General features: G+C 42.0%; 1 protein-coding gene across 4 annotated transcripts in view; it reads right to left on the bottom strand.

The window, feature by feature from the left end:
- Positions 1–2182: 2182 nt before the first annotated feature.
- Positions 2183–13718, bottom strand: part of YEATS2 (YEATS domain containing 2) — a 38015-nt gene continuing 26479 nt past the window's right edge. Inside the window, exons 27-34 of one of the 4 annotated variants that reach the window (XR_014512039.1) lie at positions 13064–13143; positions 11065–11263; positions 7293–7519; positions 6632–6706; positions 6273–6346; positions 4976–5298; positions 3255–4476; positions 2183–2897 (exon numbers count right to left, since the gene is read on the bottom strand). Coding sequence is in view for 1 of the 4 variants with exons in the window: in XM_083443447.1 (XP_083299573.1) it covers positions 5190–5298; positions 6273–6346; positions 6632–6706; positions 7293–7519; positions 11065–11263; positions 13064–13143 (764 nt within the window). In the remaining 3 variants the exon portion in view is untranslated. Of the gene's footprint in view, positions 5299–6272; positions 6347–6631; positions 6707–7292; positions 7520–11064; positions 11264–13063; positions 13144–13718 lie in introns of all 4 variants that reach the window. The other 3 variants (XR_014512037.1, XR_014512038.1, XM_083443447.1) reach the window with 3 other exon arrangements.

Below are 13718 nucleotides of genomic sequence, written 5' to 3'. Positions count from 1 at the left end.
ATTTTATGGAGTCAAAGATAAATTTAATAAAAATGTATTTTGGCTACAGGTTCTTTTTCAGTCGTCAGTTTAATGGAAACTGTTTGGAGTACTAAAACATTTTGATGGTTTGCATGTATACCAAGGAGCAATAACATTTGTAATCTATTATCTGCTTTAGGGAACCGAGAGTGTAGCTGAAATCTGCACTGGTTGAATTCCACTGTTCTTCCCCCCCACAACCTAAAATGTGGCCAGCCCTAGGGAGTGCCTGGACTGAGTGCCTGAACCTGTTCCTCATCTCCCCGCATGGCAGGTAGTCTGTGCATGGGGAGAGCTGATAGTTGGTCTCCTGTTGGTCTACAGGTGTGTAAGAGCATTGCATGTACTGCTTGGTGCCCTACATCTAGAACATCTGCGGTCCTGGTAGAACAGATTCACAAAATAAACCTCTTGCTGGTCACAGCTCTCTCACATTAGATCAGGGCAGTGCTCTTTACTCTGTGTGATGCTTTAGAGTTTATATATACTTGGGCTCAGCTGAGTGGCATTATTGTCTGTGGTAGTGGAGCGGGAAAGAGAGGGATTATTTTCCATTAAGTCACTTCCTACGCTATGAACACATTACAGTATTGTTTCCCAGCCTTATGCAGGATGTTATAAACTATTGTAGGAAGCTGCCTTTGCAGATACACAGTGTTTCCTGTATTCTGATAAAAAATATGCCCCTTTATTTGAAAGAAAAGTAGAAGGATTAAGCAGCACCAGGTACTTTACAGAAGCAAAATGGCAGGAATTCTGGCAAGGATTAAGGAGGGGGAATCCACCTCTGTTTAAGGATTGGGGTGGGGGCTCTTCACAAATGATGCTATTTCCATCTAGTTAGTAGTTCTGTGCATAGGTAGCGGCTGAACAGTTGTGTATTTTGCAGTATAGAAGTACATATGCAAGCCCACATATATCTATCTATATCTATATATATATCTATATATATATAGATATATATATATGTATCACAGCAGCACACTTGCATATAAGGTGACATGCTGCTGCACTTGAGTGTTTCATATTATTTTCAATGTGCAAAGCAGTCCTAGAATTCTTCTGTCAATATAACTTTACTTAGCTCTCTGTTTTACTGGCAATTGGTTGCTGTGGCAACATGCATTCTGCAAGCCTCGCTGTTATTCATCAGTATGACAATTGACTTCTTTGTCTTATTGACTTTATTCAAAAGGTGGGCTTGTTTGAGAAAGACTACAATTTAAGGGGAAGAGGAGCATCCTTTTATTCAAGGCCTAGATATTTATTTAAAGCTAGAGAGAAAGAAACAGAGGCTGTATTATTATATTCTCATAGTCAAGGGACACAGGGATCTTGGGAGAATCGTCCACAGAGCTTGGTAATTAAGATTGAATATTGTTAAGGGAACACAACCTGGACATTGAAATTTTGTCAGGAGAACTACCACAATAATGCTTCTTTGGAGTCTGGGTGGGACATACAGCAGAGAAGCACTCAACCAAGGTTTTTCTAAATTTTTCTGTTAGTAAGAGTGAAGGGCAAAAAAATCAAGTAGCTCCACACCCTTCAGCATACGGGCATGTGAGGCAGGAATGGGAGAAATGGGATAGTACAGATGCCTCTCATTTTAATCTCTGAAATTTTGGAAGATATGCAGCAGGTAAGTAAAAATTAACTCTTCATCTTGGTCCCTGTTCCAATAGTTTTTTGGGGGGAGAAATAGCTTTAGGCAATGATACTGTGCTTTTCAGGCAACAAAAGTAAACACCTATATTTATGTGGTTCCATCTTTATGGGAGCTGGTTCTCCAAGTGTATTCTGTACTCCTTATGGAAGTTTAGATTATGCTGTGCAACTGTTGTTGAACAGTGTTCTCCAAGGGGGAAAAAATCAATTCACCTAAGAGGGAGCACAGCAGGAATGGGTAACCTATGGTCCTCAAGATGTGGCTTGACTACAACTCCCATCCTTCTTGACCATTAGCAGGGGTTGCCTGGGGCTGATGGAATCTTGGAGTCTCTGCATATGGAGGCCACAGTTGCCCATTCCTAAAGTACAAGAAGTAGTCAATTTAGCAGGACTGATGGGCATTGACATGGCAGCTGCCAATCACCTCCTGATGTACAGGAAAGCAACATAGGCTTAGAGCATGAAAAAATAAGAGCCCATCCCCATGATGTTTAATAAAGAAAATTTATTGTAAATGTATATTACACAATTATACATTATAATACAGGCAAAGCAAAGAATTTAAGCCACGGACCATTTTGGACAATGGTAGCCTTCAACACATTTGAAAGCATTCACTTTGGTTTAGCAAAAGCAATCTGGGTGTGTGGAAGCAGCATTCTTACTTCATCATTACCAACCAACCATCATTACAGAGTAACTGCTGGGCACCATTTTCATTTCCCAATGAAGGAAAAGTTTGCCCAAAATACATTTAAAAATCACCTGAAGCATGCTAAACTTTGATGGGGCAGATTCCCCTCCCCCTTTCCATCGAGAAACAGCTCCTTTGCTATCTCAAGACAACAGCCTCTCTTTGTTAGGTTGATTAATGTTAGTTTCAGTGTTCTTGTTTTATTTTCAGATTGTTCACCTACAAGTCACCTACTAAGAAGATGTTAGTACTTTTTGCTGCTGACCTGTTAGTGGACTAGTTAAATGTCAACAAGCCTGACAGCAAGGTTAAGGATTTTCATGCCAAAACATGCCCTCCGTTCTCTCCACTTGGCAAACAGGTGTCTGTTTTTCTACCACTTTCTTAGGGTGCCTTAGAATTTCTTTATACTGTGTGGGTTTATTTTTAGCTTACCTTCTTGTTTGAGGCAGCTGAGCATCGGGTGTATGTTGGTATTTCCCCCTTCCCGTTAAAACTTTTTTGCAATACTCTACAGCCTCCCTAACTGCCTGCAATTCCAAATCTCAAAATGTCCAGTGGGATAGCTTTGTGATATCTTCCCCCGAGTTTCAATTGAAGTGTGAGAAGCCAGGATGTGTGCTACCGAGCTTCTAAGATTGGTGCACATGCTGATTTTATTTTGTTAATGAAAGCTTTTTTCTAACCACCCAAAAACCTTGTTGCATTGATTTCTTTAAGTAGAGAAACCCAGCTTACACCCCCCCCCCAAAAAAAAACTGAACAGCAGGCCAGGCATCTGGTGTTCAGCATCGCTGTCTTCTGCACAGCTGAGGAACATTATGGGGTTTTCAGAATGCGTGGGCATCCAGGAAGGCTGCAGAATGACTTACAGAATGAAAGAAAACAATGCTGAAACACCCTAAAAAGCAAACGTTAAAGGACCCCTCAACAGTTAAGTCCAGTCAAAGGTGACTATGGGGTTGTGGCGTTCATCTCTCTTCAGGCCGAGGAGCCAGCGTTTGTCCACAGACAGCTTTCTGGGTCATGTGGCCAGCATGACTAAACCGCTTCTGGTGCAATGGGACACCATGACGGAAACCAAAGCACATGGAAACGCCATTTACCTTCCTGCCGCAGAGGTACCTATTTGCACTGGTATGCTTTTGAACTGCTAGGTTGGCAGAAGCTGGGACAGAGCAACGGGAGCTCACCCTGCTGTGCAGATTTGAACCACTGACTTTCCGATCAGTAAGCCCAAGAGGCTCAATGGTTTATACCACAGCACCACCCACGTCCCCTACAAACACCCTATAGCCACCTTGAAAGTATGCTGAGCAGAATAAAAACACTGCACTCTACCCAGGTTAATTTCATTGAAATTTATCTCCCCTTTGATGATTTGGTTGTTCAGTGTGGTCAGTAAAATGTTGGGGAAATGTTCGGCAAGGCACTGCATGTTTTCAGTAAAGATCGCAAGGCAGCTGCACATGGACAGTATCTAGGTCACCAAATGGACTGATTTTTTAAAAAAAATCTTTTAAAAACTGTACTTCCTAGTGCACCAATAGCCTAAGAGCCACACACAAGAAAACCAGCAAATTTCGGAGAAAGTATTCTAGCGAAGCTATTATATTCCAATTACATACTTTAATGTGGGCTAAACAATTCCTATTATCTGGAATTCAAACAAATGTCTCCTCACAACTGAAGATTTTAAAATCAGAAAATAAAACAAGATTTGAACTGACTCAGCAAAAAATTAGAGGAAAACTCAGTATGCTATAACTTAACTTTTTTTTTTTTAACTGGTCAAGTAGGATCCAATTGTGGTCTATCGGTGGGGGGGTGGACAGAATATTATTTTCGCAGCATAAATGAAAAATTAGGCATGTGATTTGAGGGTTGGGAACAACTTCCTTCCAAGAGCCAATTTTGGATTATTTGTCAACTTGGATAAGCTTTCAACCTAGTCTAGACTTCTTCTTACCATGTTTCATTATGTCATCTTACACCGTAACAGAATTTGCTGCCTTTCTATACACCTAAGCCACTCATTGGTTGTATTGGCATGTAATGCTCAGTCATGGTCTAATGCAGGCTTCCTCCACCTTGGCCCTCCAGTTGTTTTGAGACTACAATTCTCATCATCCCTGACTACTGGTCCTGCTACCTAGGGATCATGGGAGTTGTAGGCCAAAAACATTTTGGAGGGCCAGGGTTGAAGAAGCCTGGTCTAGTGTTACAAGAACAAGCCTCTCATGGGGCTTGTATGCTTTCCTTCCTCTGGTGCAACAGCAAGGATATCGGAAGCTTTCGTTTCTGTCCTAGACTAACCAGAGCTTCACATATTGCCCAACTGATGGCAAGTGAAAACAAGCCAGCTTCATTAACTATAGGTTGAATTTGGCTTGTTTCCATTAACCATCATTACAATTAACTACCAATGTCAGAGGAAGCTATGCTCCAAAGAGAATTAAGGAAGCTTGCATTTATTTCTGAATTACACTAACTGAGCCCTATGCAATTAATCATTTCCTTGATAAAGCAGGAGTCCAGCAGTCTAGGCCATGATCTAATGTGCTATCATAATTTTCACAGGTAGCTCACCTAGGAGCAACTGCTAATGAAATTAGGCAGCTGAATTTGGAACAGGTCTTTTTTTTTTTAAGATTTATGCTTTCTCTCTCTTTTTTTAATTTGAAACACTAATTTGTAGTATTCAAGGTAGCCTAAACCAAACACTAAAATATATATTTATTTGAACACAATGGGATTGTGCCAAGAACTTTATTCTGCTGTTCGTGTTGCTTTCCGGTCCAGATCACTGTTCGTCACTCAATATTCCCATATGCTTGTTTGTGAGGAAGTCCAGAAAGGGAATGTTACAGATGGCTTGGTGAATATTCATCACGGTGATCTCTCTTGGAGTCCTGGGGGGAGAGGGGAGAATATATCAAGGGAATGTTAGTCCTCAAGGCTCCATCTAAGCACCTGGTTAAGCAAACAACAACAAAAGCCACAAGGGATGAACTGTGCAAATAAAAATGCAGCTATAAGCTGGTATTGATTTGGATCATGAGCAAATTTTAATTTCTTACTATTATCAGGGCCTGCCCAGACTCTGAACTTTCATTTTAAAAATAGCAGTATCCTGTAGCCCTTTAAGAACAAAAGTTACAAAGCAAAATGTGAGGCTCCATTTGAAGCAATTGCTTTGTGAGAACAATCCCGCCTTTCAGTGGTTTTTAACAAATCAGAGCTGTGGCTGAGAGAGAGTCACACAAGCTCAAGGGAAGATGCAAAAATGGCTTGAAAATGACTCAGGAAATTCCTCCTAAAGACAATGGAAAAGAGAAGCCATTTTTGCATATTCCTCAGTGCACATTTCTCTCTCTAGAATCAGGATTGCCTGGTCCATTTTGAAGCTGTTTTTCTCTCTTCCCTGGTAGAGAACTGATTGTTGCCTAGAGAAAATAACTTGAGAAATCTAGGATTGTAGTGGATTTTGGGGGCGCACAGAATAGCAACCAGAAGACACGGAACCAGGTCTTATCAGTCTGTGAGTGATTTGGAGACCTCTGGTGCCTCGTAGTTCTGAACCATTTTAAATTTATAGTCCTCAAAGTAAACATAGATTCTGTCTAATGCACAAATGCTACACAAGTTACACAGTACAGTGGTACCTCGGGTTACATACGCTTCAGGTTACAGACTCCGCTAACCCAGAAATAATACCTCAGGTTAAGAACTTTGCTTCAGGATGAGAACGGCAGCAGCAGGAGGCCCCATTATATAAAGTGGTGCTTCAGGTTAAGAACAGTTTCAGGTTAAGAAAGGACCTCTGGAACGAATTAAGTACGTAACCAGAGGTACCACTGTATAAGTAAAACCTAAGCAAGTATACCTGCTGTGAGGTGCTGCTTGGTAACCAACTGCCAAAGCTTCTCTTAGTATATCACTTGCCAGTTGCTCTGTGGCCTGTTATAAAGAGGGTTTCAAGGACAGAGAACATAAACAGTTAAGAAATGCTTTTAATCATCACAAACCATGTCTTATAAAATCGACACATCCCTATGCACAAATTACAAAGAACGATACGTTTGTTTAACTTGTCATCACTATACCTATATAAATATATATAAAAACAGGACTTTGGTCATGCAGTCTCATATAAGCCACAACTTGATTTTTCTGCATTTCACTCAACAAGCTATGACTTAGATTTTACACTGTCAAATGACAGAAAGTTTTCTAACAGCTTACCTTTAAAATCATATCTTCTATTACGGACGCATAGACGTTCTTGTGCAGCTCTACAGGCTGAAAGGAAATTCCTATCTATAAAACGAGAGGGTGAATTAAAAAAAGGTTACTGCTCTTGACTACTAAACAAAGGAGCAGACAAATAGGACCAAAACATTCTGTTAAAATGGGATTCTGACAACCTGACAGAACTACTTGCTGGCATGGCGGGGAGGGGGAGATATGTGGAAGGCACATCACAGGAAAATTTCTGGATCCCCCGTTGGGCCTGCCCACTCTGTGTTGAGCCCCGTTATCTTTCTGCTATGGGCTAAACATTACCATCTCCACATCAGGTCCTGGGGTTCTTGTTATCAGTTTAAGTTAGTCTTCCTCAACCTAGTGCCTCTTCCTGATGTCTCAGGCTACAGCTCCTATCATCTCCAGCCAGCAAAACAGACAAGCATGGGGAGGATACCAGACTGTGTAGGCAAATTGAGGGTGGGGCTTAAACCCTGAAAGAGACACTACAGGCAGTCTAGGAGTACCAGCAAGCTCCAACCAACCTTGTAAACAAAAAGCCAACGCAGCTTGCAAGGACAAATGTATTATACTGCACTGTCAAGAGCTTGAGGCAGTGAATAATTCTTCATCTAGCTATGAAGAGCATTTCTCTCTGTACCTGCTCCACTGTCTCGCGCACAAACTCTGATGTAGGTTGGGGTGCCAAGTAGAACTTTGCTTCCTCTTGCTTCTCCTCTGGTTCCTTTTTAATGTTTATTTTCAGAGGCTCAGCAACGTTGATAATGTCTATTTCCTCGTCATTGTCTGGCTCTTGCTTGAGGAACCGCTCCAGCTCTTCCAGCTTTCGACACAGTTCTTCCCCAGTGGTGTAAGAAGATGAGCATTCTTTCCCAAGAAGCAATCGGGAAGACAGAAAGAGGATTTACAAACAGATCTGTATCTAGTGACAGATGGGTGCAACTAAAAGGAATTCGGAGTTCGTGCTGAACTGCAAGGAGGAAAAAGCCCTAATTGCTACCGCCCAACACCAGAACATGGTTTCCAGTGACAACATCCTGCCATCTCAAGTTGCCATCATTGTTATGCCTGAAAAGGAGCCCATAAAAATAGAGACACTGATGCTGTGGATGGACTGACATTTCCCAAAGTGACCTGCCTCATTCTGCTACAATAACTCCAGTTCCACAGCAGCTGGGTAGCCAGATAAACATTGCAGGTTTGCATCCACACTAAGTCAAGCTTTGGTCTTATTGAAATAAATGGGATTTTTGATTAACTTGTTCCATTGATTGACAGAACTAATTTAAGTCCTGATTCATCCTAAAGTGAGGGAGCGTGGCTATGGATAAAAATGCCTGTTTCACTGCCTTCCTTGTAAAAAAAAAAATGCAAGTCAGAGCTGTTGACCTTAGAACTGGAACGAGGAAACACACTGTTCGGTAAACATAAGAGTTTTCGTTTATAGATATTACCGTGACGAAGGAGGAAGCTTTAAAAAGCAACTTATACGCAGTGGGCATCAACATTTCAAGAGCTTTTTACTAACAAGTGCAAAACTGCTCTGGAGGAGTGGGGTAAAGGTAAAGGGACCCCTGACCATTAGGTCCAGTCGTGGCCGACTCTGGGGTTGCGGCGCTCATCTCGCTTTATTGGCCGAGGGAGCCGGCGTACAGCTTCCAGGTCATGTGGCCAGCATGACTAAGTCGCTTCTGGCAAACCAGAGCAACGCATGGAAACGCCGTTTACCTTCCTGCCGGAGCGGTACCTATTTATCTACTTGCCCTTTGACGTGCTTTCAAACTGCTAGGTTGGCAGGAGCAGGGACCAAGCAATGAGAGCTCACCCCGTCATGGGGATTCGAACCTCCGACCTTCTGATTGGCAAGTCCTAGGCTCTATGGTTTAACCCACAGCGCCACCCGCGTCCCTTCTGGAGGAGTGGGGTACTTGGCTCCAGTCGTATCACAGGTCTCTGTCTAGGTATGGGGAACCTGTGGCCTTTTAGTAGCTGACTGTAAATCAGGGGTCAGCAACCTTTTTCAGCCGTGAGCCAGTCCACCGTCCCTCAGACCATGTGGTGGGCTGGACTATATTTTGAAAATAATAATAAAAAATGAATGAATTCCTATGCCCCACTAATAACCAAGAGATGCATTTTAAATAAAAGCACACATTCTACTCATGTAAAAACACCAGGCAGGCCCCACAAATAACCCAGAGATGCATTTTAAATAAAGGACACATTCTACTCATGTAAAAACACTCTGATTCCCAGACGGTCCATGGGCCGGATTGAGAAGGCGATTGGACCAGATCTGGCCCCCAGGCCTTAGGTTGCCTACCCCTGATGTAAACCTTAGCATGCTAATACAAGGCAGGCAGTCCTTCGGGCATCCTGGCCTCAAACTGCATAGGACATTAAAGGGCCAAAGACAGCACTTTGCATTGGTTGCCCATTGCTTTCCAGGCCCAAATTAAGAGGTTACAGACTCACACCTGTTTTTAGCCCTAAGGAAAATGATTTGTAGAACCAATGTTCCAAACATGAAAGAAATATTTTCAAAGTGAAAAGGAGGTGCCCCCCCCCCAGCATCTGGATCCAAGGGTAGCAACAAAGGGGAAAAGAAAATGCTTCCATTTGCAACACATTAATTTAGAACCGGGCACTAACTTTACAAATTTGATCACATGTTATGGACAGAAGGAAACAATATGGATGCCTATGGGGTCAGATGTGCAAGTCTAGAGCTTTTCTCTAGGAAAGTTACCCATAAAACAAACACATGGCAGATGCACAGAGTGGGCAAGCATATAGAATGTCCTGCTCTCATTCTCTCACCACCTCCTCTGGCAGAGCACAAGGAGAAACCAGTGTAGACAACGGAGAGAAACTGACCCACTCTCATCAAGAGAAAGCACTTCCTTTTCAAGCTCTTTAAAATGGTTAAAAGGGTACAATTGTGAAGTTCTATAGACCAAGAGAAACACACTCCAGGAATCCACATCAGAGTGAGTCGTGCATAGAGCAAGAACTGGGCCACTGAGGCATGCTGCCTCCTTTTGTGTTAGTCCACTCCAGGCTTGACTGCGGTCTTTCTAGCTGTGACGTTCCCTAAAGAACATGTTCTAGATCCACGTATATCAGGAAGCCAGGGATGGTCAGCAGAAACCTAAACCCACCTCTCCCCTCCCTTTCCATGTCCTCCTTTTTAATATTACGTCAAGTTCTTTCCAGTAAAATCTGATTTTTTGCTTCTATTTCTGCAGTTTCAGGTTTTGGTTAGAAAAACCCGGATACATCTTCTGCACTGCAGAATGAATGAACAGATGCTGAATCATTCCTTCTGCCTATTCCTGCTTTAATCCCCAATCCTGCTGCCACTTAAAACCCAACCCACTCTTTCCCAACAAGTAAGCACCCGCCATTCTGGCAAGAGTGTAAAAAATATCAACTTTCAGTAGAAGTCATTTAGGAATAGAAAGCTTCTGAATTATGTCTGCCAAATGAAACTGAAACTTTCAGGGGAGACAGATTGGAAATGTAAGGGAGGACAGCAATTCTGTTTCCAAAATAAATTATGGATTTTGCAAAACAACGTTTGCTAGCTCCTAACCTATCTCAATTTGAAAGAGCTTCCAAATGAGCAAATTAGCAGCATGCTCTGTCTATACAGTAGGGCTAGGGAACCTCAGGCCGGGTGGTCAAATGTGGTGCTCCAAGCTTCTCTATCCAGCTCTCAGGATTTCCTCCCAGGCCATCCCCTCTCCCCAAGTCCTGATCTACACCCTCCATGCATGTTTTTGCCTGGCTGGAATGTGTTCATGCACTGCACTAATGCCTGCAGGATGGAGAGAAGTGGGTGTTTAGAAACTGCCATTGCATATCTTGAATTACTGCACAGAGGTAAGAACCGCATCAATCGTTCTGCCTGTTTTTGCCATTGCCATTGTTGGCAAGGTGGCCCCTTGAAGACTGACCTGGAGGAAATGTGGCCCTTGGGATAGAAAAGATTCCCCACGCCTTATAACAGAAAGGCAATCCAGCACAGTTAAATAGTGCACCATAAATATACCATGCCATGCAACATGGATTCTAGATTTGCTTTGTCGAAATCAGGTACAACTTATGTTTCCGGATTGCCACGTTTTCACCCATTGGGGCTCCTGTGCCTCTAGTGGTGGTGGTGGCCTGAAAAACCTTGTGGTTTCTTTTGACTCTCACCAAACCCAACAAAGAGCAAAGGAGCATCGAATCAGAGCAAATTTTCTTAAATTCAGGGAGTTCTTTGGGATCCCAAAAGCAAAAACTGAAATGGACAGAACAGAACTAAACTGGCGCCAGGGGCTTATAAATGGAACTCTGGAGGTGGTGCGTTCTTAAATCATCACTAAGATACAGATGTTTTGAGATTCTAAAATAAGACTCCTTACCTGGCTCATTGTCTATTTGTGTCAGCACATCTTCTATGGAATCTTCATTCCTCAGAGTTTCCGGGTCAGGTGGTGTGTAGCCACGGGAGCGACACCAATTTACAACCTGCTTTGTTTTCAAGGGGGCAATGCTGTGAAATTTTGGGTGTTTCTCTATGATTTCTTGGAGGATCTTCCTTATTGTTAGTGCTCGTTGCCACTATAATGGGGGAGAATCCAGAAAGGACAAGAGCTAAGATTTAGAACAAACCCCACCTGTTTTTATCCATCTTTTACAATTTCAGGATAGGATCAATTATGGTAAATTAGTAAAAACAAAACAGAACAAAACACCATTGTAGTTCATTGCAGAAAAACAACAACCAAGAGCACTGCAGATATAGTTATTGTAGCAAAAAGCTTTTGAAACAGGAATGCATTTCATCAGATCCATGATGAAAAATAGGACATTATGAAAATAGCTGCTTTTACATATTATCCCCCAGAGGGATAATATGTAAGAAACAGTTATGGATTCAGTTCCTTGATCAGTGTATGGCCTTAGATTTTCAATCCGTAAACTAAGGTTGATGGTGATTTCTTAGTGTATTTCTAGATCAGGCATAGGCAAACTCCAGCCCTCCAGATATTTGGGACTACAATTCCCATCATCCCTAGCTAACAAGACCAGTGGTCAGGGATGATGGGAACTGTAGTCCCAAACATCTGGAGGGCCGGAGTTTGCCTATGCCTGTTCTAGATCATTCAAAGAACAAGGGATACTTAAATTGTGCAGGGCCCAAGCATTGGGGGGGGGGGTTGGGGGGGCACTCGCACCACCAGCCCCTTGCCACACACACAGCACAGTCCCTTCCTGTACAATTTCATGAATCATGCTCCCAGCCTCCCTCCCTGTTTGCAGCCTGAAACAGGAGTCTGGCAAAGCTAGCAAAGCTAACTATTTTGTTACTTGTAGAGAGGCAAATGGGTCTATTGTTGCAGCCTGCTACATCTGGGGGGACAATGTGTGCCTTGTTTGGGCGCCCTCCCTGCTTTCCTGTATTCTGTGCACAACAGAGGGGTCATTTTGTGAAACAGGAAAGAGAAACAGAAGAACAAATAAGGGAAAAACAAAACAAGAAGAAATGAATAGCAAATCCTCTGACCAAAGACTGGCCAAGAAGTTAGTCATAGTATGTTTAACAATGGTAATAAATCTCCAATGGGAAATTAAAGTGAAGGTGTCCTTAATTTCATTGTTTTTACTAATGTAAAGCTGCCTTTCATTTTATTACAGCTCTCATGATTTTTTTCCACTGAAGTGTTTTGCAAGTCTTTGCCACTTTCCTTGGATACATAGCAGGGGGGTCCGATTTCAATTACACACCCTCTTCTAATCAGTTCAAGGCAACATACAGTTTCTCCACCTTTTATTAGCAAAGCATTCCTGCAAAGTAGGTTAGACTGCGACTGTATGACTGGTCGAGGTAACCCAGCAAGCTTCATGGCTGTGTGAAGAAACTGAGCTTTGTCTTCCCAATTCTTGGTCCAAAACTCTTAACCACTAAACCATGCTGCCTCCTGACTAACTCCATATGATCTAGGTTATTCAGACAAAACTTGGACATCACAGAATGAGGATATGGTAGAAGTCTCAAAGAACCACATTTCCATTTCTTATATTACCATCGCCATCATCCAACCTTCAGCAGGCAGGTTACAACAACTTAAAATTCAGAATAAAAAACAGTTAACGCAAATTAGTCATAGGAATTTACACAATGATTCACACTTAGTGCTAAAAATATCTGGAAGCCTCAAATTTATTTACATTTTTTTAAGCCAATATCACTATATTAGAAAAAAAGAAAATGGGTATACACAAATATATTAAATATAACCTAGGCTTCTGGAAGAGATTTAAAAAATAAAAATCAGCTCCACAAAGGCACAGATTTCCAGCCAGACATTTCTCGGAGGGTTTAAGCTCATTTTTATAGAGCACATTAAGAAGATTTACCTCTGCAGCTCTCCGTTTTCCAATATTCCAGCTATAATATTGTTCCACAGAACTGGCACAATAAGAGTTGGCATCTTCAGCTAAAAAGCAGGGGGAAAGCACCAAAAAATATAAATTTTAACAGCTATGAAACTAAATTTATTGTGTGACTGGCTATTCCTGAACATTTTGTTATGCACATCATTTTGCATGAGGGAAAAAGTACAAGTGTGTTGCGTACATTTCCTGAGCCTCAGAATTAAAAAATAAGTGGCAATCTCATCTAAACACTTACTCCTGTGTTCTGCCAAAATGAACGATTCAGAGAGTAAGCGAAATGGCTGCCACAGCAGGATATTCTAATAGCAGCAAATCCCTTTCAGGGTTCCCGCTCTTAATAGACAACCCACTCAGTGAATACTGATTCCACTGTTGCTTTTCCTCAGAGAAAAAGGCTCAAACTCCCTTAGTTACAAGGCATATAGAACACAAGCACTTTCTAAGTTCATATTATCTTATAGTGACCCAAAGGACAAAGTGAAACGAAAGAGGAAAATGGAAACAAGAGTTCTGATTTCTTAAAAATGAAAACTGGGCAGCAGCATCCATAGTAAGGAATTACCTTTGTCTGTTAAACTAGGCTAAGAAAATCGCTTAAGGCCAATTGTGTTAAAAA

Source organism: Podarcis tiliguerta, assembly GCF_965153285.1.
Source record: "Podarcis tiliguerta genome assembly, chromosome: 5".
Classification (NCBI taxonomy): Eukaryota; Metazoa; Chordata; class Lepidosauria; order Squamata; family Lacertidae; genus Podarcis; species Podarcis tiliguerta.
Note: the sequence above shows the minus strand (reverse complement) of the source record. Positions and strands in the feature narration are given on the sequence as shown.